At 39.3% G+C, this 27,645-nt stretch overlaps 1 protein-coding gene across 4 annotated transcripts in view; it reads right to left on the bottom strand.

The window, feature by feature from the left end:
- Nucleotides 1-27,645, bottom strand: part of Cdc27 (cell division cycle 27) — a 48,118-nt gene that overhangs the window by 6,252 nt on the left and 14,221 nt on the right. The window contains exons 2-16 of one of the 4 annotated variants that reach the window (XM_021176126.3): nucleotides 27,538-27,613; nucleotides 25,983-26,130; nucleotides 21,872-21,997; nucleotides 19,546-19,643; nucleotides 18,797-18,951; nucleotides 18,482-18,693; nucleotides 17,061-17,175; nucleotides 16,066-16,199; nucleotides 12,717-12,816; nucleotides 11,367-11,574; nucleotides 10,658-10,830; nucleotides 7,363-7,515; nucleotides 5,382-5,590; nucleotides 2,924-3,041; nucleotides 174-302 (exon numbers count right to left, since the gene is read on the bottom strand). In XM_021176126.3, the coding sequence (XP_021031785.1) occupies nucleotides 174-302; nucleotides 2,924-3,041; nucleotides 5,382-5,590; nucleotides 7,363-7,515; nucleotides 10,658-10,830; nucleotides 11,367-11,574; nucleotides 12,717-12,816; nucleotides 16,066-16,199; nucleotides 17,061-17,175; nucleotides 18,482-18,693; nucleotides 18,797-18,951; nucleotides 19,546-19,643; nucleotides 21,872-21,997; nucleotides 25,983-26,130; nucleotides 27,538-27,613 (2,154 nt within the window). The remainder of the gene's footprint in view (nucleotides 1-173; nucleotides 303-2,923; nucleotides 3,042-5,381; nucleotides 5,591-7,362; nucleotides 7,516-10,657; nucleotides 10,831-11,366; nucleotides 11,575-12,716; nucleotides 12,817-16,065; nucleotides 16,200-17,060; nucleotides 17,176-18,481; nucleotides 18,694-18,796; nucleotides 18,952-19,545; nucleotides 19,644-21,871; nucleotides 21,998-25,982; nucleotides 26,131-27,537; nucleotides 27,614-27,645) is intronic. The other 3 variants (XM_021176127.2, XM_021176128.2, XM_021176129.2) reach the window with 3 other exon arrangements.

Genomic DNA, 27,645 nt, shown 5'->3' with positions numbered 1-27,645 from the left:
GGCATCAGATCTCATTACAGATGGTTGTGAGCCACCATGTGGTTGCTGGGATTTGAACTCAGGACCTCTGGAAGGGTCAGTGCTCTTAACTGCTGAGCCATCTCTTCAGACTGTTTTTTTTTTTTTTTTAAAGAGACATAATACAGGGTGGAAGAAACTGATATAAATCTCACCTTGTATTTTTCATTTGCAAATAAAACCGAGGCTCTGTGAAATTTGCATAGAGGGTTCTTGGGATCGATAACAATGGCTTTGTTTAGGGTATCCAAAGCCTTCTCAGACTTCTTTAGTGCATGCTGAACCTGTAAGAAATAAAGACTCGTCTTGATACTCATGAAGAAAGCGGATAATATAATTTAAACCTGTGGTGGAGAATTGGCTTTGGCTCCCAGCAGGTCGCTCTTGTAGCCACTTGTCAGAGCCCTCTGGATTCTCAAATGAAAGACACAGTTCATTTGATATGCCTTGACTAGCCAGCTCAACGGCTAAAAGCTCAATGGCACATCTAAATTTCCCTGAGGCCAGCAAACGCCGCCCTCCCATATTCCCGAGTTAATATCTTTTAAAATCTACATTTCACCTCTGCTTCCTCAGACCCACCTGGGGAAGTGACTTCTAGGGCCACTTTCCTGGATTCTTACATGTCGGCAGGCCCTTAAGTTTCATTTTTCTCCTGCCCTGTGATTCTCTCCTCTCTTTCTCCCAGACCCTTGCCTGTGCAATCTAAAAGTCCTGCCTCTGTCTTCCAGCCCAGCCATTGGATGTATGGCAATTCTTTGTTATCACCTGAAGCCAGCTGGGGGCAGTGACCCTCAGGTCTGGAAGCACAGCTTTTTGGGAGCCGAAATAAGACAAGCATTAGAATCTATCTCACTTTTCTGTCCAAATTAAAAAACAAACCCAAAAACCTCTTCTCTTAGATATAAACTGAACATAACCATAACAATTATATAGATTACAAACTATAATATATAATTAACATCCAGTCCATCATAATTGTCAAATAAAGCACTCTATCATCTAAGATTTGAAGATAAAACTTTTAGCAATGAGGCTGTGTAATCTAACTGGATTGTCTACAGGGGTTTAAGTGTACTAAGTAATTCATTACTACATGTGTTGTTTAGAACAAGAACGATTCATGTTTGAATATTGGGTCACTAGTTGGTAGGACTGTTCTGATAGGATTGGGAGACCTGGTCTTGTTGGAGGGGGTGTCACTGAGGGCAGGCTTAGAGGTTTCAAAAGACCAGTCCATCCCAGTTTCTCTTGTTCCTTTGCTCCACCACCCTGAACTTTAATCCCCTGAAACTGTAGCCAAATTAAACACTTTCCAAGTTGCCTTGGTCTTGGGATATTTTATCACAGCAATAGAAAGATTAGATACTAAGTGATTAACAGATTATCTAGCAAGTGCTCCATTTCAAAGAGCACTGAGGGCCAGAAAAACTCATCTGTGGGTGAAGACCTTAATCATAGTTCAATTCCCAGAACCCATGGACCCATGTAAGGTAGAACAAGAACCAATGTGACTGTCCCCTGACTCTCCCCAATAAAAATAATTTTTTAAAAAAGCATCCTGAACTCCAGATGTTAAATAATTTCTTATAGGATTAAAACCTAGTCCTCAGACTTCTAATCCACCAGTGGAAGCCTAGGATAATACTCATGATTCAATATTTTAAAAAAGATCGATTCTGAATTATTTGTACGTGTGTGTGTGTGTGTGTGTAAGTGTAGGTGCCTGTGGTGGCCAGGAGCCTCAGATCCTCTGGAGCTGGAATTACAGGTGGTTGTGAGCTGCCCAAAGTAGATGCTAGGTACCAAACTTTGGTCCTCTGCTTAACCACTGAGCCGCTTCTCCAGCCCCATGATTTGATCTTTACAGCAGATAATTACCACGAAGTCTAAAAGTAAAACTTGGTTTTATCCTTCACAAGAAAAGCAGATAACACACTTCTAAAGGATTATTATGACCCTCTAAATATTAACATGTGTTCAAAGAACTTGTTCATGAATCCTGTGTCACTGAATTACACCTCACAGCCTGTACTATGTAAAACTGTCTCAAAACAAAACAAAACCCAGGGGGCTGGTGAGATGGCTCAGTGGGTAAGAGCACCCGACTGCTCTTCCAAAGGTCCAGAGTTCAAATCCCAGCAACCACATGGTGGCTAACAACCATCCGTAACGAGATCTGGCGCCCTCTTCTGGAGTGTCTGAAGACAGCTACAGTGTACTTACATATAATAAATAAATAAATCTTAAAAAAACAAAAAAAAAACAAAAAAAAAACAAAAAAAAACAAAACCCAAAATGAGTCACTGGAGAGATGGTCAATGCTTTTGTCTAAGTGCAGCTTGTTTGGTTCCCAGCACTCATATCAGATGGCTCACAACTGTCTACTCCAGCTTCAGGAGATCTGATGGCTTCTCTGGGCATTTGTAGTTAAGTAATGAAACAAAACATCGTTTCACACACACACACACACACACACACACACACACACACACACACACACACAACAAAACAAAACACAAATAGAAAGAGTATACAAACACACAGGGATTTCCCCCAGCTCCTCCTCTCTGGATCTGGAGACAGGTCTCACAGTAGCTCCAAGCTGGCCTTAAACTTGCTTTGTTTGATGAGAATGACCTTCAGTGTGATTCACCTGCTCCTCCCTCTACGGAGTGTTAGACTGTAGGTGGAGGATGCTCAGTTTTATGCTAAAGACTAAGTCTATGGCTCCTGAGCCCCACGAGGCAGAGGCAGATTTCCCCACGATAAGTCAAAGGCTCTGGGTAAGCTGGGAAGACTCTTGAGACACTGCTTCACTAACAAGACAGTTAACTCGCAGTAACCATTAAGTCACCTAAACTCTTAATAGGGAGGTAACAGCAATGTTTACAAAATTACTTACTACTCCAATGTGGCAAAGTAAAACTGAACTCTGAGGGTTGATATCAAGTGCTTTCTGGAAATGCATTTCTGCGAGGCTGAACTTTTCTTGCTTGTAATAAATCATTCCTAAACCATACCTGAAATTATAAGAAAGTATGATTTTAAGGACACAAGTTTTGGCTTCATATAATAAGACAGTTTGGGTATCTGGCATTTCAATACACAATGGGAAAAAATAATGGACAAAAAATATTAGTTATAATAATAATCAATGAAACATTTTAGAAGATACATTTTTATAAGTGAAAACAATAAATTACCCAAACAGGCAAAACTATGATAGAGAAAAGAAGCCACATCTTTAAACTCACCACTCTAATGTAGACAGAGCAGCCAATTCCTGCAGTGATTATGTATGTAGTAAACACTTTGCTAAATTATTCCCTTGTTTTTTCTTTTGTTTTTTTTAAAGACAGGGTTTCTCTGTGTGGCCCTGGCTATACTGCCTCACAGAGACCTGCCTGCCTCTGGCTCCCCAGTGCTGGGATTAAAGGGGTGCAACATCACTGCCCAGCCTAAATTAATTTTTTTTAATATGCCTAAACTTGCCCTCAATTCCTGGCTCAATCAATCTTCCAGTCTCCTCCCAAATAGCTGGGAATAATTGCATGTTCCACTATGGCTGTCGGGTTCTGGAAACTCAATCTATTTCTTTCTCTACACCATACTTTATTGTATGTAGACCCAAATTGTTCATACAGCAATGTAACTTACATATTAAATCAAATACTATAATAGGGTGCTTTAAACAAAGGAAAAAATGGAGTGGGGATTGCAGGTTAGAAAAACTCTTCTTCCAGAACATTTTTGTTTTGTTTTTTAATACAGGGTTGCTCTGTGTAACCCTGGTTGTCCTGGAACTCATCCTGTAGACTAGGCTGGCCTCAAACTCAAAGATCCGCCTGGCCTGCCTCCCCAGGGCTGGGACTAAAGGTGTGTGCCACTATCACCTGGGTGAATGTAACAAATCCATTCACTGACTATGTTTAGTTTCTTTTTTCTTTTTAAAGATTTATTTATTTATTTATTATTAGACATAAGTACACTGTAGCTGTCTTCAACACACCAGAAGAGGGCGCCAGATCTCATTACGAGTGCTTGTGAGGCACCATGTGGTTGCTGGGAATTGAACTCAGGAACTTCGGAAGAGCAGGCAGTGCTCTTACCTGCTGAGCCATCTCACCAGCCCCTATTTTTAGTTTCTATTGGGCTAATGGTTCATAAGATTAAAAAAGAAAGACCAACTTTTCATAATCACCGTCTCAAAGGAAGATATCATTTGTAAAGTTAAAAATGGTTCTTGGTTTATCAGCATAAAGGAAGTGGAATCCACACATCCACCGCAAAAAACAAAACAACAACAAAAAACTTACAAGTTGAAACAGAAAAATGTAAGTCTTATATCTGCTTCCTCAACTCATATATCCTTTTGCCCAAACTCTGTCCTTTCTTATTACCTAATAGTACTTTTTCTTGGCTCCTTTCTAAATTTTTTAGACTTTACTTACATTTAGACATGTTCACACATATATTAATATACTACAGACTTTGATCTTCCCTATGATTTCTTTATGTTTTATTATTCTTAAATGTTTGGTCTGTGCACTATTTATTTAAGAGAGGAAATAAATGCAGTCTAGAGGGGCTGGCCTCCAATTCACTATGTTGCCAAAGATAACCCTGAACTTTTTTGTTTTGTTTTGTTTTAGGATGGGGTTTTCTCTGTGTAGCCCTGGCTGTTCTGGAACTTACTCTGTAGACCAGACTGGCCTTGAACTCAGAAATCCACCTGCCTCTGCTGCAAAAGCTGCTGGGATTAACTTTTGCCACCACTGCCTGGCAACCCCGAACTTCTGATCCCTGTTTCTACCTCACCAGTACTGGGATTACAGCATAAGCCATTAAACCTTATCAGTATATGTGGTTCAGGGGCTAGAATAGAATCCAGGGCTTTATGTCTGGTAAGAGGCAAGCATCAGCTTCTACCTCCTGGATCCTACTCTGTTTGAGTTCCTGTTCCTGACTTCCTCTGAAAATTAACAGTAATATTGAAGTGTAAGTCAAATAAGCCCTTTCTTCCCTACTTGCTTTTTGGCAATGATATTTGTTGCAGCAATAATAACCCTAACTAAGACACCAGGCATGTATGTGGCAATACATAATACACACACATATAAAAGCACAACAGGCATACCTATTTAAAAAAATCTTACAAAGAAAAAAAGTGGGTAAAGGTGGCTGTTGCCAAACCTGGCAAGCCCAGATCATTCCTGGAGAAGATCAACCCTTAACGTTATGTTCTAACCTCCATTGTTTGTTGTGGCCCACAGAGCCCATACATACACAATACACACATGCAAACAAATTAAATTAAATAAATAAAATGATCTTTAGTAAGACTTTGTCTCTTCACTTACCATGCATTATAATGTCTGGGATTTACTCTTATAGCATTTCGAAAACATGCTAATGCTTTATCTAGTTCTTCAGTTAACACAAACTCATGTCCTAATAGAGTATAGGCGTAAGCATAATTTGGATCGACCTGGATAGCTCTTTGGAAGAATTTAATTGCTATATCGTGCTCTCGTTGTAGACTGAAACAATTCCCTGCAGCACACCAGGCCTGACAAAACAGAAACAAAAACCAATCAGTTCAAAGTTTTTATGCCCTATAAAGAAAATTATCGTCAAAAGTAAAAACTTAGGATTTAATTTTTTTGTATTTGAATTTATTTTGACCTAAGAAACTGTGTAGTGCATGTGGATCCTTGCTGTCCTTGTTTGAGACAGGCTCAGTGTTGTTTGTTGTGTGCAGTAGGCTAGCCGCCTGCAAGCTTTCAGGGGTTTGCTGTCTCTGCTTCCCCTCTCCTCCCTGCGGAGGGAGGCGCTGGGATTTCAGCAGTTTATTTACACTGCTTGGCATTTATGTCAGCTCTGCAGATTCAGATTCAGGATCTCATCTTAGCACAGCCATTTTACCCATTAAGTCATCTCTCTGAACAAACTTTATTTTCCTTTTTAACAAATCCAATTCTGTAACTAAAATCAGGCCTCAGATTTTATTTAGAAGAACTGAAGAAATTGAAATCCTGACTATCACTTTCTCTTTTTCAAACCTCTTACTCACATACAAAGCCACATGTGCAGGTCAGGGCAGAGTGTTTTTCTTTGTAAGAGTTTCTCTGTGGAGTCCGGTCTGTCCTGGAACTCACTCACTAGACAGACACCAGGTGGCTTGGAACTTGGAGATTTGCCTGCCTCTGCTCCTGAGTGTGGGATTAAAGGTGTGTGGCGTCACATCTGGCTCAAGAGAACAGTTCCAGGGAGCTGTTTTTTCCTTCCACTATGGCTTCTTGAAACCCAACTCAGAGCGCCAGGTGTGCACAGCAAACTCTCACCTGCTGACCCATCGTCTCTCCAGCCCCACAAGCACCTTCTGAAGTTATCTTACTGGCCCTGTATTTTTTTTTTTAAAGATGATAGATTAGTATTAGTATTTGTGTCTTTCTGTGAGTTTGTGCACTTGTGGAGTCTGCTGAGGCCAGATGAGAACAGCAATTTGAATCCATGTTTATGTGCATTTCACAAAAGTATCACTAAAAGCCAGGTGAATGCTTATAATTCGGCTGTGGGAGATCCAAATGGGAGGCTCAAGAATTAAAGAATAGCCAAGACAAAACAGCAAAATTCTGAAAAACAAAGACCTTCAAATAAACCCTCACTAAATATGTTTGAGATGTCCTGAAATAATCATAAGATTAGTACATGAGTTAACTCTATGTCTTAAAATGGCAATTAAGGGCCAGCAAGATGACTCTCAGTGATGACTGATGACCTACAGTTAAATCTTTGGAGTCCACATAATTTAAGGAAAAAAATGGATGGCCAAATGTTATCCCTTAAGATCCAAATATACTCACTATGGCATATATATGCTCCCTCACACAGAATCTGTTTTGTTTTTCTGAAGATCAAGGGTCCCGTTTTGTTGTCTGGACAGGCCTTCCAAGAACTGAGGTTACAATGATGAATCACCAAGCATGACCTGTCTGCAAGTGCGAGGTGAGTCTTCTCTGCGACAATCTCATCAAGTCTAGAGTTAGCATCAAACTTGCTGTGCAATGAAGAATAACTGAATGCTTGTGTAAGTGTATCTCATGACACTTTGTGAAAATGACAAAATTACCTAACTACATACTTGTCCGAACATATCATTAAGTGATACAGGACTAGATTTGTTCTGATGATCAAAAGCTATGCTGGGGTCAAGGGTGTTAACTCAGAGTTAAGGATTATGTGCCTAGCATACCCTTAGTACTGGGTTCCAGACCTGCACCCACAAATTAAAACAAGTAAAAGCAAAATGACTATATAAACAAATTACTGGTAGCATACCTCTGGTGAATTCTTATCCATGTCTGTTAAATCTTTTGAAAGAACTGAAAGAGCAACGTCTTTCTGAAGATGCCAGAGTGTTGTAGAGTAGATCTCCATTCCTTCAACTCTGAAGCTCTCAATCCTTCTAACTTCTGAGAATATTCTTTCAGCCTAAAATTAAAGAACAAGTAAGTGAAACTGTACGTACAGGCTAGTGCAGTGCGGGTTACTGTCTTCACAGGACTGAATTTCTGCTTTACGAGAATGAGAAACAAGAGATATCATTGTGAGATTTCAAATACCGAGGCAATCATACTTCACTTAGCCTAGTTCCTGTATTTTAACTAGGTTTAAAGACATACAGCCTGGGGCTGGAGAGATGGCTTAGTGGTTAAGAGCACTGACTGCTCTCCCAAAGGTCTTAAGTTCAATTCCCAGCAACCACATGGAGGCTCACAAACATCTATAATGTGATCTGATGCCCTCTTCTTGTGTGTCTGAAGAGTGACAGTGTACTAGTATACATGAAATATTCTTTAAAAAAAAAAAAAAAAGACAAAGATGGGAATGGAGCAACCGGATAAAGAACACTGGCTGCCTTGCAGAGGACCTGGCGTTGGTTGGCAGCTTATAACTACCTGAAATTGCAGTTCCAGGGAATCCAATGTCCTCTCTGGTATCAGGCGCATGTGTGGTACACATACATACATGCAAACACTCACATAAGGTATAATTGTAAAAAGAGAGAGAGAGAGAGAGAGAGACAGGGAGGGAGCGAGGAAGGGGGAGATAGAGAGAAAGAAAGAGAGAAAGAAAGAGAGAAAGAGAGAGAGAGAAAGAAAGAAAGTGAAATTACTCAAGAAACTTTTAGAGGCTAAAAAGGTGAACGGCTGCCAACTGTATGGCACACTGAATAATGAACACCACCAAGCATCATGTCTGTTGGAGGAACAGAACCCACTAACCCTTTCTATAGCCTCCCCATAGCTAACAGGTCACTTTTTTCTCTCTGAAAATATTTACAGTTTCTAGAACTGTGTGTGTTTCTTATAAACTCTATAAAAACTTCACATTTTTGTGTCACCTAGTTTTGACACCTTAGTAAGCTCAAAATGTTCAAAGTTGTAGTTCAGAATAAGGGATGTTTGGGTTGTATTTAATGAAGATGACAGAAACTAAGGGAAGAACTGTTATTTGCTTTTATGTATGTGGGTACTTGAGAGGCCAGAAGAGCCCATCAAAGCCCTGGAGATTGAGTTATAGACTACCGTGACCCAACCGTGGGTGCTGAGAACTGGACCTCAAGTACAGCAAGTGCTGTTAGCTGCTGAGTTATTCTCCAGCCCTGGGAAATGACATTTATAAAGCCTCAAACACAGTGATCTGTCATGTAGAATCAGTTTGCTGTTTTATAAGTCCCCTCAAATCTCTTTAAAGGTTGTGAGTGCTTCTAAAAGAAACAGGTTATATAACAAAGAAATTAGACACACAGATACCTTTTGGCTTCAAAAATTTCAGAAGCTCTTGTAACCTTTCAAAATCAATTATCAGCTAGGACTGAATACAAAGCAACAGACAGCAGGCTAAGGCCAGCCTGGGCCAGAGAGTGGACTCAAGGTGGGCCTGGACTACAGAGCAGGACCTTGTTCCAGAATAAAATCAAAAGCCTGGTGGTGGCAACACGTGTGTTTAGTCCCAGCACTTGGGAGGCAGAGGCAGGGGGATCTTTGAGTATAAGGCCACCTAAGGCTAAACAGAAAAACCTTTCTCAATCCCCCCACCAAACACAAACAAAACAAAAACCCTAAAACCCCCAAAAAACAAACTAAACTCCACAAGTGATGATGACCTATGAGAACAAAAAAGAAACTAATGAACTAAGTTGACTGACTGATGACAGTGCTCCCTCTCAGTTGGAAAGGTTGGCTTAGAATGTACGGAGCCCTGGATTCAACTCCTCCATGGGTTCATAAATCAGGGATGGTAGCAGACACCTGTAATCCCACAATCTAAGAGGGAAGGGAAGAGAATCAGGAGTTTGAGTAATCCTGTCTTAGAGTTCAAGGACAGCCTGCCTGCATGAGACCCTATCTCAAAACAAAACCATCCAGGTATGGTGGTGTATGCCTTTAATCCCAGCATCAGGGAGATGAGCCTGGTTTATACAGCAGGTTCCAGGCCAGCCAGAGCTACCAGGTGAAAAGAAAATAGAACGAACCTTGTTATTAGGACATCGTATCTTCAATCATATATATTCCTCTTCATAGCCTTAAGTTTATAAAGCACACTAAATGCCAAACATTCAGATCAGTGTATAATTTTTTTAATTAAAGATTTATTTATTTATTATATGTGAGTACACTGTAGCTGTCTTCAGACACTCCAGAAGAGGGTGTTAGATTTTGTTACAGATGGTTGTGAGCCACCATGTGGTTGCTGGGATTTGAACTCAGGACCTTCGGAAGAGCAGTCAGTGCTCTTAACCACTGAGCCATCTCACCAGCCCGCAGTGTATAATTCTGTACACAACTGTAGAAAGAATTTATATTAACTTGATTCTCTAAAATCCTTTTCAAGAAAGACTACTAAGTTTAAATTATCTCAATATAAGAAATAATTTTATTTATAACTCTTGAAAAAAAATAGAACCTCAACTGAGGAACCACCTCCGGAAGATCCTCTGAATGTCTGAATGGCATTTTCATAATTAGTGATTGATAGGGGAGAGCCCAGCCCATTGTGAGCAGTACCATCCGTGGGTTGGTGGTCCTGGGTTCTGTAAGAAAACAGGCTGAGCACGAGGAGCAAGCCAGTAAGCAGCATCCCTCCTCGGCATCAGCTCCTGCCTCCAGGTCCCTGCCTTAGATCTGAGTTCCTGCTCACTGCTTTTTTTTTTTTTTTTTTTTTTAAAAAGATTTACTTATTTTATGTATATAAGTACACTCTTGCTGTCTTCAGACACACCAGAAGAGGGCATCGGTGCATGAGTGCTGGGATCTGAACTCAGGACCTCTAGAAGAGCAGCCAGTGCTCTTAACCGCTGAGCTGAGCCATCTCTACAGGACTCTCACTACTTTTGATGATGAACTTTATTTTGTGAGCAAAATAAAGCCTTTCTTTCCTCCCCAGCTTGCTTCTGGTTGTGGTGTTTCACCACAGCAATAGTAATCCTAACTAAGACAATTATACATACTAGGAAAATAATTATATAAACATTATATAATAAATTAGTAAATATTAGCCTTTAAGATCCAGCCTTAAGCATGAAAGTTAAATTAATTCTAGAAGGATATATGTATCTTTGTATACTTACCTGCATGTATTCTGAAAGTTCAAAATAAGCCCGTCCAATCTGGCATAGGACCCAACCAGTACTGTAGTGATGAGAAGGTAGATGGCTCAAAATATTTATAGCTTCTTTGCAGTTGTATGAACACAAAGCTAAATAACCTTTTCCCATTTCACGAAGAAGGCTCATCAAACCTTCTAGGAGAAAACAATATGATAAACAAAGGAGAAATACATACAAGTTTGGTTTTCTAAAACTGCTAACTACAAATTATTCCTTTTTAAAAAATTCCAGTATTTGGGCTGACAAGATTGCTTTGTAGTTAGAGGTTCTTGCTGATGCATTTGATCCCTGAGATCCCACATAATGTACACACACGCTCATTCCTTCTCTCTAAATGAAATAAAGTAAAACGTAATTAAGTTAAAAAAATTTATTTAAGGGGGCTCAGTTGTTAAAAGCATTTTTTGTCCAGTTCCCAGTATTACATGGTAGCTCACAACCATCTACAATTCCTGTTCCATGGGATTCATGCTCTACTTGGGTTTCTTTGAGGATAAACATATCCATAGAAATAGGTAAAAGACAAATTTTAAAACATAAAAATATCCATTAAAACAATTTTTAATGCCAGTATTAATCTAAAAACAATAAAGGCATGAAGAAACGTAATCAAAGAAAGTATAAAATAAAGTAGAAACACAGGAAGTACAGTAAGCATTTACAAACAGACCTGCTGCTGCCTTTTGTAGGTTAAATGCCTGGATCTGAGGTGTGATTGTGGTTATTTTCCCTTCTGAAATGATAGAAGAGTCCAGTTTTGTAATTTCCAGACTATCGTTTATGTTGGGTTGAGTTATTCCTCCTTTATTAGTTTTACTTTTTGTTTTTCTGTTAGGGATTTTAGGTGGAAACTTCATTTTTAACTTTTTGCTATTCTCCTGTAAAAAGGAATAAAATTCCACGCTTATCATACTCGTCCTTCTAGATGTCTCCGTTCACATTTCCTACAAGTACTACACAGAAAAGAAATGCACGTCCTCATTAGTCTTCTTGCTTTTCTCATCAGAAATTTTATAAAAACAAGTCTTCAAAACCAATTTTTTTTGTTTATTTTTTGTTTTGAGACAGGGTCTTACTTTTTGGCCTCTATTGACCTGGAACTTGAAGCAATCTTGCTTTACCCTCCCAAATCTTGGAATTACAGGAATGAACCAGCATGCCAAGAGTCACTGCATCTCCAATGTAACAGCACATTGCCCAACTAATAGTGACTGAGGGCAGTCTGCACTGAGGGCAGGTCTTCTGAAAGTGTATCACATTCTCATTTATTATTTAAAAATAAGAAAACGCAATACTAATTATATCAAAGCACTACCATCACATTATATCAAAGCACAAAATCACTCACTGGGATGTGTCAAAGGTAATTATTCATGTCAGTCAGCAGATCAAGACAAACAAGCCCCCCCCCCCCCCATCTTCTTTGCTTTTTAACTTTAAGAACATTATTCTAGAAAGACAGTAACAAGACCAAATGCCCACTCACTCTTTCCTCAGTGATAAGATATAAAGCACAAACGCCATAGACATTTCCCAGTTTTATATGAATTCTTTTGCATGTGTATATATGAGCTATGTAATTTATCAAAGGCATTTGTGCAACCAACCATAACAGTTATGAGACAGAATTATTCTTCTGGAACAAAAAAATCCTTTTGTACTACATTTAAATTGTTGCATCTTTCTTCCAGTCTACTTCCTGAAAAAAGCCACTAACATTTTTATTATGATTTGGTCATTTCAAGACTGACCTATTTACCAATGACCAAGGAGAATCACAAAAATTATAGCTAGGTTCTCCAAATAAATTATTTCCTTCAGCGTGGAGGTGCATCCCTATAATCCCAGCACCCTGGAAGGTGAGGAAGGCGGGAAGATGGCAATGTTCAGACCAGCATGATCTACATAATGAGCTCTCTGAAAAAATTAAAACAAAACCCTTTATTTATTTGAGGTGAAGTTAGGAATGAATAGAAATTTCAGCATAGTAAGTTTTAAATAAACAGGCAGAAATCTTTACCTTGGTTGTAGAACTGTCACTAGTGAAAAGGCGGGAACTTCTCCGAGGCAATGCGTTTGGGGGAGATGTGATAGTGGGGCTCAATACCTGAGGTGTTGTACTAAAAAAACAAAAACTTTTTTTAACATTTGGCTTATGACCATTACCTATTTTCTTAATTCTGCTTTACTGAAATATGCATTCATCATAAATACTCTAAAACTGGTCTTTTGGTTTCTTTGGGTCTCTATGAAGACTCAGGATTTAAAACCTTCCCAGGCTAGGGGGGCAAGTTGCCTAGGTAAGAGGACTTGATGCTCTCCCAGAGGACTCAAGCTTTGTTCCTAGTGTCCATGTTAGGTGCTCATTATGGCCACTAAGTCTAGTTCCAGGTGATGCTGCTATCTTATTTGGTCTGAGTGTACTTGCAAGTACTAGCATGCACATCACACACACACACACACACACTAACAACATATATAGGCAATTGTCTAGAGCACACGTTGGCAACTACAAAATGTTAAATAAAAAAGTTGGACATGAATCACTTAAATGTGGTACCTGTCAATAAACAATAAATATTAGAAAACTAAACAAAAATTACTAGAATAAACAAATTCAACCAGCTAAAACAAAGGTTTACTCTACTTAGACAACACTATCATCATTACTTGCGCCCAGATTTACTTGAAATGCAAACCATAAGAATTCTACTTTAAAATTTTATTTTCATGGCTATGAATGTTTTGCCTACATGTATGAGTGTACCACAAGCAAGCAGTGCCTGTAGAAGCCAGAAAAGAGTACTGTATCCCCTGGATACAGTTATAGGCTATGGTGAACCACCATGTGGGTGTTAGAAAATTAAATGGCGGTCCTCTACAACAGCAGAAAGTCCTCTAAACTGCTAAGCCATTGGTCTGTCCCAAATGTAACTTTTTTTTTTTTTTTTTTAATAAAAGGTCTTACTATATATCCCGTTTTGGCCTGGAGTTCTCTATGTTCTAATATGACCTTGAACCCAGAAATCTGTCTGTCTCCTGAGTGCTGGAATTAAAGGTGCATGCCACCACGCTTAGCTAAGAGTTAATTCCATTTTTAAGATTTGGTTGAATTTAGTGACAGGATCTAACTATGTATCTCTGGCTGTCCTGGAACTCATTATGTAGTGCAAGCTGTCCGTGAACTCAGAGATTTGCCTGCGACTGTCTACCAAGTGCTGAGATTAAAGGTGTGTACTTCTACACCAAGATTTATTTTATTTTATGAATATGTACAAGTGCCTCCATGCACATATGTGCACCACCGGTGGCTAGAAGAGGGCATCAGTCCTTAAAACTGCACTTACAGGCAGTTGTAAGCCACCCAAAGTGGGTGCTGCAAAGTGAAGCCAGGTCCTCTGCAAGAATAGCAAGTGTTAACCACTGGGCCATCTCTCCAGCACCAAGAATTCTATTCTTAGAATGCAATTCAACTTAGTTGGGTGTGGTAGTAATAATGCCTGCAATCCCTATACCAAGGGAAGTCGAGACAGACAGATGGTTCTCAAGTGATGAACAATCTAAAATAAATACCTTGTCTCAAAAACAGAATAGAACAAACAGAAAACATAGTAAACTTAAAATGATCTAATTAAGACTTGGGTAAGGGGTATTACGAGACCCTGTTTCAAACAGAGAACAAGAAGAGTCGGCAATGAATGGGTCTGAGGATAGAGCTGAGATGGCGGGGTGCCTCCTCAGTATGCACAAAGCTCTAGATTTGAACTCTAGGTTTGAACTTGGTATGTTGCACTGATTGTAATCCCAGCTCTTTGGAGGTGGAGGCAGGTGGATTAGTAGTTTAAGGTCATTCTCAAGATACATATAGCAAGTTTGCAGCCATCCTACATGATACCCTAGATAAAAGGGGGACGGCAGGAAGCTCATAGACTAAATTCTTCATAAAGAATGGGTAATTCTACTAGTTATCCATCTTGGTTTCTAAACACTTGGCAAAGCAACCTCAGAGACAAAGAATTTTATTTTAGTTCACAAGTAGATTATGGTGGGGTTAGGAGATGTCATAGCAGCATAAGCTCTAGAAAGCTAGCCACTTGACATTCATAGCCAAGAAGCAGAGAGCTGTATTCAATTCCTTCTCTCTGGTTCAATCCAAAGCCCAGCCCACAAATCAGTAGCATCTATATTCAGGTGGGTCTCCCCACCTCATCTATCCCTATTAGGAAACCCTTTCACAGACACACCCACAGGGCAACCTACTCTAGACAACCTTCACTAGTGATTCTAAACCCTGCCACAACCTGACAAGTGACATCAACCTTTGTATGACCTGCTTTGGTCAAAGTTTCTAAAGCTAAGATTTACACGTGCAGAAGGGTGCAAAGGCCAGAGGAGGGCACCCGATTCACTGAAGCTGGACTTACACACTTGTAGCCCACCATAGGACCCAAACCCTAGCCCTCTCTGCAGGAACAGGTAACATTCTTAACCACTGAGCCAGGAAACAAAATGTCTTCCTTTTATTCCTTTCTACCCCAGTTTAAAGGTGTGTGCATACATATCCACCCCTCTAAGTGCATTAGGCTAGGCCAGAGGGTAGTAAGTTCTCTGTATCCTCCTGCCTACACCCCTTAGTGCTGGGGTTCAGATGAGTGCCTGCCAAGCCCAGGTACTCACTCTTTCACAAGCAAGCAGTAATAACTGCTTGCCCTGCAAAACAAAAAACCCCATGTGAACCACTCAGTCAAGTAATTCTTATAACACGACCCTAGGCAACCACAGTCTGCTAGCTGTATTCCTGATTAGACCCTAACATTACAGGTATGTTGACTCCTTTAAGATAGTTAAGACTGTAACTGTGACAGTTTTAAGGCTACTGTATCTGAAGTTCAATTTTATGACCAGTGTGCAGAAATAATAGGTGAAGAGAGAATGAAATCTGTATTTGCTGTGCATTCTGGCACACACTTTAAATCTCAGCATTTGGAAGGCAGAGGAGCCACACCTCAGCTTGGCCTATAGAGTGAGGTCCAGGACAGCCAAGGACTATATAATACAGACTCTGCCTCAAAAGCAAAACAAACAGCCGTGGTGGTCCTTGTCTTGATTTCTAGCACTAGGGAGGTAGAGACAGGCCTGAATTTGAGGCCAGCCTGGTCTACAGCCAGGGCTATGCAGAGAAACCTTATCTCCACCCTCCACCCCCCAAAAAACTCCACAAACAAACAAACAAATGCATTCAAACAAATAAACACTACAAAAAGAAAGAAATCTATGTGTACTTGCTCTGAAGGTCAAGTGTCTATGAACAAAATAATTTTGAAGGAGCATATACATTACTTTGACAAAATAGACACCATAATAAATACCTTGTTTGTGGGCCAGAACTTTGTGTTTGTGCAACAAGTACTGGTGTGACCTCTCGACTATTTCCACTCTGTGAGAAGACAGACTTTGTTCCAGTTTGGCCCATTCTTGCAACAGACTGTAAAACACAAAAAGTCTAAGGTTTGTGATTATAGATTGCACTGCAATGACAGAAAGACACTACGGTGCTCCTATCTACACTTTCCCCATGGATAGCTCAGAACAGTTCATGCCACCCTAATACAATCACCACCATCACAATATTGTATTAAAAATTGTAAGACAGCTATTATTTTCAATATTTATGTATTAATTTGCTGCATATAAAGAATATGAAACAGCAAGATTTTATACTATTCCTTTTGCACTTAGTAAAATGATTAACTAAAGAGATTAAAAAAGAATTCACCCAGCCCTTCCTGAGTTATGAAAATGCTGCTTTGCATCACCATCTCTTTCCACTTTTTCTAATTTTTTTTTTCTGCTTGCATGGAAGGGGAAGAAAAAAAACCCAAACTTCTGCTTGCCTCTTTTGACATAATTGTTCAACGTGACAGAAACAATCTTAATTTAGCTTATGGACACTTATATAACTAGGTATGGAAAAGAACTAGATGTGTAAGTTGAAAAAGCCAACAGCCACGATCTGATAGTGGTGACAGGCTGTGCACGGTAAGGACATTCTCGGTGGTCGGTCAGTAACTCTAAGGTAAGGACATTCTCGGTGGTCGGTCAGTAACTCTAAGGTAAGGACATTCTCGGTGGTCGGTCAGTAACTCTAAGGTAAGGACATTCTCGGTGGTCGGTCAGTAACTCTAAGGTAAGGACATTCTCGGTGGTCGGTCAGTAACTCTAAGGTAAGGACATTCTCGGTGGTCGGTCTCTAAGGAAGTAGTGATTATATTAAGTTGGATTCTCTTGAAATTACCTTAATAAATTGTAGTTTTAAATACATATCTTTAATCAATACCCAAACTGTATTTTACACAGGAAATACCTTTTTAGTAGGTGCTCCGGTGGGTGCCACGTCAATTACAGAAGGTGTATTAGTGTAGTTTTGTAAATAGGATCCATCTCCAGGACTTGGGGTTTCTAATGGCAAAATCCCAAAACTGAGAAGAGGTTGAAATCAAGGTGTCAAAAAGTCATCAAGGCATATATAAAGCAGCAGTATACTTAAATTAGAAGGTCTAAAAGGAAGAGAATGGCAAGTCAGTCTCCAGGGCACTGAGGACCTAAGGGGCAGACTTAACATGAGCTGTGAATGTAGAGGACTCCACCCCCCTCCCCCAGAACCACAGAGACAGGACAAGGACCTGAAGAGAACAGTGGCTACTGATTTGTGACTGCCTGTTTAAAAGCTAGGATACAAATGATGACATGAACTCCAATTTTTAGAACAATTTAGACAATGTCCTAGAGAATATTGGTAATTACTTAATAATTATTGATACAGTTACCCATTGGTCTCTGCAGATGCCCTAACCAATCTCCTGGTCTTGCTATTTTAATAGCTTTCTGGCCTTGAGACTCCATTTATAGTCTATTCTTTCATGAGTTTTGTTTGATAGTTTTGATATGTTTGATATGTATCCTTTGTGATGTGTTATTGTATACATATATAATATACTTTTAATAATTTTGACAACATATTTTCCAATGATAAGTGTCAACTCCTCCTCCATGTTTTAGAAACGAGAACTGGAAATGCTGCCATAACCGACCAAACGTACATGTGGAGGGATTGCTATCTGTAGATGCACAGCCATAAAGATTGCATCCTTTTTTTTCTTTTTTCTTTTTTTGGTTTTTCGAGACAGGGTTTCTTGGTGTATCCTTGGCTATCCTGGAACTCACTTTGTAGACCAGGCTGGTCTCGAGCTCAAAATCCGCCTGCCCGAGTGCTGGGATTAAAGGCGTGCGCTACCACACCCAGCTCAAGATTGTATCTTTTACTACATATACTAACTAATGCATATTTAAAAGCTTTAATATTTTTCCTCTGCTTAATTTTATTTTGAGAAAGATCATGACATATCATAGGCTTTGACTTTCTAACTCACAGTTGAGGATGACCTTGAACTTCAGGCCTTCCTGCCTCCACTTCCCAAGTACTAAAATTACATGCATTTGAAACCTTGCCCAGTTTACAAAGTGCTGAGAATCAAGCCTGAACTTTCTGCACACTATAGGAGCATTCTACCAACTGAGCTACACTCTCACTCTTTTAATATTTAACTCAAAAATTTTTATAGATGTATTGTGGCTTTTTTTACTTCCTTTTCTGAAAACAGAATGCCACTCTGTCATACTGATGAGAGAAGATGCTGTTTAAATTAACTTATATTATTCATAATAGGATTCACTAAAGATCATTTATATATTGGAATACATTTTAAAATATCTTGTGTGACTTACCTTGGGGTTAATGGGCTAAGAGCAGTTGGTCCTCCTAATAAACTTCGACCAGTTTTTGGTTTATTTTGAACCTGTTTAGATAATATGGTAGTACCAGTTCCGAGGGGGACGTTATCTGGTGAAATTACAGCTGAATCAATGTAAGACACGGAGGAATCTGTATTCAAGGAGTACTTTGAATTGGAAGATTCTAAATTCAGTCTGTTTAATTCCTGAAACAGAAATTTTCTACTATGTCACTTATGATACACTGTTTAATTCCAATCATTCTTGTGGGCTTTCAGAGCACTTTGAACACAGAAGAAACACACTTACAATTGTGTCTTGGGGCGTTTCTGTAAGGACTGTCTCAGGCTGTCTGTGAGATAAACTGTGATTAGATACTAGAGTTGTACAAGTGTTGGGAAGACAACTGCTAAAATTCTGTAGAGATGTTAATTTAAATGTTTGGTCAGGATCTGGCTTCTCACCTGTAAAGAGCAAAAGACAAAACAAAACAAAAACCTTGCCTCTGAGGGATAATTTCTTTTCAAGTACACATAATTAGGTGCAAATAAAGCCTTGGAGTTTCAAAATTCTCCTGCCCACTTATGCACTCAATCTCACCTCGCTAAAGCCCAAGCATTAATTTATTGTGGATGTAAACCCTTAAAGATGTACATTTGGAAAATAAACTAAATTATAAATTTTAAATATTACCAATCAAGGCCAGCAAGGTTTAGTGGTTGAAGGTGCCTGCTGTCCAACCTGAAAACCCGAGTGAACTAAGATTTGTTCTGAGATAGAGTCACCTGTAAGCTCCCCTGGCCTTGAAGCTGAATGCAGCTTAAGCTGGCAGTAAACTTAAGATCCTCTTGCCAGGAGGTGTGAACTCCTTTAGTCCCAGCACTTGGAAGGCAGAGGCAGATCTCTGAGTTCAAGGTCAGCCTGGCCTATAGAGTAGGTTCCAGGACAGCCACAGCTACACAGAGAAAACCTGGACTCAAAAAATACAAAACAAAACAAACAAAAAGGAGAACAAAAGAAAAGAGAAGGAAAGAGGAAGAAGAACCCGGCGAGCTTACCTATTTCACATAACGATTCAAAGGGAGACCAGAGGAAAGGATTTAAACTAAGGCTCTTTTGGTAACATTCTGACCCTTTGGCAAGCCGATCTGTCTTGCTGTGGAGAGAAACAATGGATTAAACAAACTATAAGCCCCATAGCTTTTCTTACAATTTTTGATATAAAAACCAGGTAAACTTTATATAAATCCTTACAGTACTCTTTGATGCTTCCTTAAATTCTAACTTTCTAAAAGCAATAAAAGTTATAAGTAGCAAATCAATCCATGGGTATTAACAAGAATTAATTAATATTAATCCAAGGTTAAGGAAAAGAAAAATACAGGGGCCATGACACAAGCACAAGGACTCGAGTTCAAACCTCAGCACCCATGTAAAAAGCCAAGTGTGACCATAGTGAGTCTGTAAGCTCAGTGCTGCGGAAGGTGAAGTCAGAGGATGGATGCGATCTGCTGACCGCCAGGCTGAGTGAGTCAGAGAGAAGAAGTAAGGTAGAATGATGTAGAAAGATCTCCCCTGGCTTTAGTGCAAACATGCTGTACACAGAAAATAAGCTCAATAAAACGAAAACCCCAGTGAAATCTCAATGTCTGAGGACTGACCTAAGCTCCTGTGACTATCCTAGATTTGCTTTTGAAAATTCTAAAACATGAATATTTTTCTATCTAACCTAATCATATTTTAAAAAAGAATTTCTGTATTTTCCCTTAAGATTTATATTTTTCGACCCTCCCCCATCACTCGCTGTAAATCATTTATTGCCCTCAAACATCTATTTCTTTGAGAAGTCACCTTATAGAAAAGAAATGACTCTTTTTGTTCTCAGCTCTCTTCCAGGTACCTTCTGTTCCTTCCCTCCCCACACAGCACTGAGAATGGAACCCACAGCTGCAGCACTAGGCTGGGCAGGGGCTCTGTCACAGAGCCTTTTATTCCTAACCAATTAAAACCAGCATTCTCTCACGTGACCAAAATACTGCCCAAACCTTAGGACAATACCGTTCAATGAAATAATAAAAATCTGATCTACTGTTTCTTCCTTCTCCATTACACAATGAGAGTTATTTCCTCTTATAGTCCCAGGACCAAGTGTGTACTGTGCTGGCAGTAATAATCATAGTTGGATGATACTGGATGATAGCGCCCACTTCATGGGTTTGCTTTGTTTTTGTTTTTTTCTATTTTGAGACAGTTTCTCTGTATAGCCTAGGCTGTATTGGAACTCAGAGATTCACCTGCCTCAGCCTCTCAAGTGCTGGGACTAAAGACGTGCGCCATGACAGCCTGGCTCTCAACTCCGATTTTAAGTAAGTAAAGATCTTATCCTTCCTTATTCTAGCTCACAAACGTGGTGTGAATGATTTGACATCATCTGAAAATAACCCCGTGTTTAACCAGATAAGGTCACAAAAGGTCATTTTTAAGTTTATTTATTGTTTGAGACAGAATCTCACTATGCATGCCTGAATGGTCCAGAACTCACCACATAGACAAGGCTGGCCTTACTCTGCTTTCTGAGTGCTGAGAATAAAGGGATACACCATCATACCTGGCTAATTCTTTTAAAAGCCCTTCCCTTCCCTTCCCTTCCCTTCCCTTCCCTTCCCTTCCCTTCCCTTCCCTTCCCTTCCCTTCCCTTCCCTTCCCTTCCCTTCCCTTTCCTTCCTTCTTTCCCTCCCTCCCTCCCTCCCTCCCTCCCTCCCTCCCTCCCTCCCTCCCTCCCTCCCTCCCTCCTCCCTTCCTTCCTTGGAGAAAAGCAGGCTTTAATCACTTCTCTCATAATGTGTAACATCATGACATTTTGCATTTATTACATGCAAAAAAATCTCCATAGGCAGTTTTGAATATTTTCTATTTTTCTACTCAATTTCAAAAGTATTTTTTAAAAAACAGGATCCATGTTACTATTATGTACTTATTTCTGAGTTCATGTATGTTAAAAATTCTTGTTACACACTTCAAAGGTTACTATATTGGAAGAAAATAATTAATACTTAATTTGCATTACTGAAACCTGCCTTCAAGACTCTAAGGAGACACATGGCATTTAATATTAAGGAAAAGAAACCACTCACTTTCTTCAGTGATTAGAACTTGCTAGAGCTGCTACAGCTATTATCAGTAACTAGGCTAAGTAGAGGGTAAAATGGGATCAACATCCTTACTATTTAACAAATGTAATGAGGTCACGATGGGAAAGGTTAGGAACTACCAAGTCAGCTGTGTCTGTAAACATCAACATAGGCTTTGTCAAAATGGGCACAGTGCAGAGCACGGCTATACAGGAGACTCTCTCCCTGGCAGTCTTGAGTCACTGGCACTTACCAATACACATGTCCCAACAAGGAAAGAGTGAAGCAAGCTGAATCACCAAACTCAGTGACAAGGTCGTCATGGCTTTTCTGCTTATTAAACACTCCACCAGATAAGATCTGTTCCCCTTCTGCAAGCCTTTAAAATAAAAATTTATTTTAATATCGGTATAAAAAGCACTTCATGAAGCTATCTTTCATTATCTTTGTGAGTCTAATGACAGACACAGGGAAAAGTTAGTGGCATTTTTAGAATAGTGGCAGTCATGTACTTAGCATCATTAGGAAGCTAGAGATTTATCATATTAAACTTTCAGTCCTGCCTTTAAACCAGAACTCATTAAAATTTAATTGCTCTATGGACAAATCTAGTTTGAGCTGCATTTGTATTATTCATGCTAAAGCAGCAGATGATCATTTTATATGAAGGGAATATGAATCAACTTACAAACGTGCTATTGCTCCTCATGCTGTAATTCCCTGAAATAGAAATGTGCCTGACTTTTCTTAGTTAAACTGCATGCTTACTGCCCACAGTCATTCTAAGTTTTATAAAAATGTAAATTATAAACCTGTACCTACAGGTTCTTTTCTTTCACCAAGCGGGTCCAAGGGATCAAACACAAGAGTACCAGGCTTTTTGGCAAGTGTCCTTTCATGTTATGTCACCACGCCAGCCCCATTTTAAGAATAAAATATGAGTATCATTTTATATCTTTTATCAATTATATTTTCTTCATAAGAAAAGTAGTTCTTAAAAAAAAAAAACCTGCATGATCTCACTATGCATTTTCAGCACAACAGAATTTGGAATGGTTTGATTTATTAAAGTGTTTGATTAAAAACAACTACAATCATTATGTGAAAATATATTTTATATATTTTTAAGTTTTATGCATATGAATGTTTTGCTTACATGTATGTTTGTATACCATAAATGTGTTCATATGCACAAGCTGAAAAAGAATATCAATCACAGGGCTAGAGAGATGGCTCAGCGGTTTAAAGCACTGACTGCTCTTCTAGGTGCTGAGTTCAATTCCCAGCAACCACATGGTTGCTCACAACCATCTATAATGGGATCCAAGACCCTTTTCTGTTGTGTCCGAAGACAGCTATACTGTACTTATATACATAAAATAAATAAATCTTTAAAAAAAAAAAGAGTATCAATCACATTCTTTTTTTTGTTTGTTTGTTTTTGTTTTTTTGAGACAGGGTTTCTCTGTATAGCCTTGGCTGTCCTGGAACTCACTCTGTAGACCAGGCTGGCCTCGAACTCAGAGATCCGCCTGCCCCTGCCTCCCGAGTGCTGGGATTAAAGGCGTGCACCACCACGCCTGGCTTCAATCACATTCTTTGGAACTGAAGTTACAGATGTGTGTGCTGTAACTGAGCTCAGGTCCTTTAAAAGAGCAGCCAACGCTCATAGCTACGGAGCCATCTCTCACAGGCACAATTATATATGTATGTATACACACACACACATATAACATCTATATCTTTTAAAAGAAAGAGACAGGGCCCAGCTGGCCTGGAATTTGCTCTGTAGACCAGGCAGGTCACAAACTCACAGAGATCTACCTACCCATGCCTCCTTTGTGCTGTAATTAAAGGTATGCATTACCACACCAGACTTTTTACACTGAGGGTAAATAAACCTCATTACTAGGCTGAACAATGTTTCTACAATAAAATGGATGGATTAAAAAGACAATTGTTCTTCTCAAACACCAAATACTAAATTGCATTCAAGAAAAAAAAAGAGGGGGCTGGAGAGATGGCTCAGTGGTTAAGAGTACTGACTGTTCTTCCAGAGGTCTTGAGTTCAATCCCCAGCAACCACATGGTGGCTCACAACCATCTATAGTAGGATACTATGCCCTTTTCTGGTGTGTCTGAAGACAGCTACAGTGTACTCATATAAATAAAATATATCTTAAAAAAAAAAAAAGAATCACTTTTCTTACAAGTGATAAGATTTACTGGGGAGGCGTGCACAAGTCATGGCAGTACCTGTGGCAGTCAGAGGATCAGCTCAGGTTGTAAGGTTTGGTAGTGTTTGTCAGCAAGTGCACTGACCAGCTAAAACCTCTTTGCTAGCCCCATTATGTGTAATTATCTAATACACAACGTACTGTAAATATCTTTCAACCTCAATGGTACTTGTTTTCTTCTTTTCATTAAAAAGTTGATTTTTAAAGAGTTCAACATTAAAATCTTTGTTGGGGTGGGGGAAGAGAGAGAGAGAGAGAGAGAGAGAGAGAGAGAGAGAGAGAGAGAGAGAGAGAGAGAGAGAGTGTTTCTACATAGCCCTGGATGTTCTGGAACTATGTAGACCAGATTGGCCTTGAACTCACAAGAAATCCACCTGCTTCTGTTTTCCAAGTGCTAGGATTAAAGGCATGTGCCATTACATGTCCAGCAAAATTTTTGGATTTTTAAATAACCTAGTAATAAATAGCTAATCCAATTACCCTTTATAGGGCTTGATCTGGTGCCGCTTGTATTCAAATGCCAAATTCTGTACCCCAAGATCTGGTTGCTCCAAGATGAGCAAGGAATACTAGCTTTTATTGTATAAACCTTGTCCCCAAAGTTACCACTGACTGGTTAATAAAGATGCTTACAGTCTGCACTGGGCAGAAGAGAAGGGGCAGAGCCGAAGGAGGAGAAGGAAGATGCCATGGATCATGAGTATATGGTGATGAGGGCTCAAGGGGGAACATTGCAAGTGATACCTCGGGATTAATGAGAAGTAGACAAAATAGCATAGAGGGTTGATATCTGTCCAGCTCTAGTGCCTTAATTAAGGCTTTATAAAACTATAAAGATTATTGTGTATTTTATTTGGGAACTAAATGACCTACAGCAGGATAGAAACCCCCAAATAATATTTACCACAACAACCCTTAAATAAAGTTAGTTGCTAGACAAATAGCATAGCTACTTACATGATAATTTAATGAAACTTACCTGTAAGCTCTATATACCATCTATAAGCAACACACACACATATAGAGCCCTGCTGTGGTGGCACACACCTTTAATCCCAGCACCTGGGAGGCAGAGGTAGGTTGATGTCTGAGTTTGAAGCCAGCCTGGTCTACAGAGCAAGTTCCAGGACAGTCAGGGCTATACCGAGAAATCCTGTCTAGAAAAACAACAACCTCAAGAAAACCAAGACAAAACAAATAACAAGCAAAAAACCCAACACATATATGGGCTAAATATCTGTTCAGACACTTTTGCCAGTATTTCATCTGTAGATGAATACATTTGCCAGAATTTAATCTGTAGTTCTACCTGCCACCAGATCTAGAATATGGTCAGATGACTGTTTTTAGTGAAACTTTGGTGCGTCCCTTACTTCGAGTGGTAGAGATGGGCAATAATTCTCCAATGATCTCAAAAGAACACCATATATGACCTACCTTTGTGAACTGTCGTGGCTTATTCTAGGCTTATTTAAATTGCCTGATCAGCCGGGCGTGGTGGCGCATGCCTTTAATCCCAGCACTCGGGAGGCAGAGGCAGACAAATTTCTGAGTTTGAGGCCAGCCTGGTCTACAAAGTGAGTTCCAGGACAGCCAGGGCTATACAGAGAAACCCTGTCTCGAAAAACCAAAAAAAAAAAAAAAAAAAAAAAAAAAAAAAAAAATTAAATTGCCTGATCATGAAAGCCAAGGCAGAGGAAATGAGACTAAGGATCACTTTGGAAGCTGGAAAGAATTAGTTACAACTTAACTTCTCTTAAATTGTATTTTGGGACTTACAATGTAGCTTAGCTGGTTCTGTTTGACAGTCCCAGGAATTGAACCTAAAGCCACATACATGCTGGGCCAAGTGTTTTCCCACTGTGCCATAGTCCTGTGTAAGAGTGACTGTCTAGCTTATATGAAGCCCAGGGTTAAAGATCTCCAGCACCAAAAAAGAATTGTTATTTATCACCATTATAATAAAATCTTTCCATGACCAAATTAACACCTTCGTCCCTGGGGCAAACATTTCAACTGTTACTCAAAAGAGAGGAAAGGGAAGTCAAGAGTTTAATGTTGGAAGAATTTTATCCAAAATTCAATGAAAGTCTAACCAAACTAGATAAAGTAGACTGTAATACTTACTTGCTGAGGTCAACACAACATTTTGCAAGCAGGTATTTACACTGTGGGGTGGTACAACTGTGTCCTTTCAAGAGTCTATATGCTTTATAAGCCTTTCCTGAGCGGTAGTAACAGGTTGCCAGTAAAAACAAGGCTTCTTCTGAATGTACTATGACATTAAAAAGAAAAAAAGAGGAGATAAATTAGCTACTATTCAGTCTGCCAACAAACAAGTTAAGCAACAAAAAATTTAGCATATCACTGACATTTAATTCAAAACAATTATTAATTCAAATTTGAATTATGGAGAAATCAGTTGTTGACAGAACAGGTAAGGTTGAGATTACATCTGTAATCTCAGCACTCAGTGGGCTGAAACAAAGACATTAAGTTCCAGACCAGTCAGGATAGACCAAAAAAAAAAAAAAAAAAGCCAGTTTGCCAGTTCCTGATCATCTATCTCTCTATTATAAGAACTAAGGTATCAATATGATAAAGACAATTACATTCTCTGTAAATATGTAAGAAATGCAAACACATCCACACACCTCTACCCTAAGCAGACTACTAGGAAAGCATCTTATTTTAGATAGTATTTTTTAACAGTCCTCTTAGGAAGACAGAAGTTGAATTTTACTATGAAGGGAAAATGAACCTCATTTCTGTGGTGAAAATGTTTCTATATTAAAATGGACAGATTAAAAAACATTGCTCCTCTCCAACACCAAATATTAAGACATGGTCTGGGAGATGGCTCAGTTGGTAATGATGCTTATTGCCAAGCCTGAGGACCTGAACTAAATTCCTGGACCCTACATGGAGGGAGAAAAGAAACAACTCAAGTTATTTTCTGACATCCACACAGGTCATAGCCATGTCCAGCTCATTAAAACAAACAAACAAACAAACAAACAAACAGTAAAAATATTTTCTGGAGAAAAAAAAAACAAGACAGGCATGGTGTCTCTTGTCCCTCATCCCAGAATTTGAGAGACTGCGGAAGGACAGTTGAGAGTTTAAGGCCAGTATGAGATACAGAAAACTTGTCTCAAAACAAAAACAAAATAGCTGGGAAGTAAGTCAGTAAAGTGCTTGCCTTGCTTCTTAGGACCCTATGAAAAAGCTGGCACATGCTTAAAATTCCAGTACCGAGGAGGTGTGGGGGGAGAATTCTGGGGCTCAGTCGCAAGACAGCCTAACCTACTTGACAGGTTTCAGGCTACTGACAAATCATCTCAAAAAGAAAAGTAAAAGGTGCCCGGGGAAAAACACCCAAGGTTGCCCTATGTTTTCTGCCATACAGCTGAGAGATAGCTGAGCAATTAAGAACATGGAGTTGAGATTTTAAACACATTTGGGAGGCTCACAACTCTTTAACTCTAGGGGATTTGATGCCTTTGGTCTTTGAGGACACTATTTTTAAGAAGTATCCATATACACATATATACACATAATTAAAAATAAGAAAAAAGTTAAAGACAAAGAATGAAGAAAGAACCTTGCTATTCGCAAAAAGTGATGGAATTCCATCTATTTTATTCATTTCTGGTTCTATACAAATGAATAGATCACAAACCTTCTGCATATAGTCGTTCTGCGAGGAAAACTGCATCGCGGTAAGCATAGTGGTTTAGCGCTTGCCATATAGCAGCCTGTAAGTAGAGAAGCACATAAATATACACAC

Source organism: Mus caroli, unplaced genomic scaffold (assembly GCF_978045245.1).
Source record: "Mus caroli unplaced genomic scaffold, Mus_caroli_1 scaffold_13, whole genome shotgun sequence".
Lineage (NCBI taxonomy): Eukaryota > Metazoa > Chordata > Mammalia > Rodentia > Muridae > Mus > Mus caroli.
Note: the sequence above shows the minus strand (reverse complement) of the source record. Positions and strands in the feature narration are given on the sequence as shown.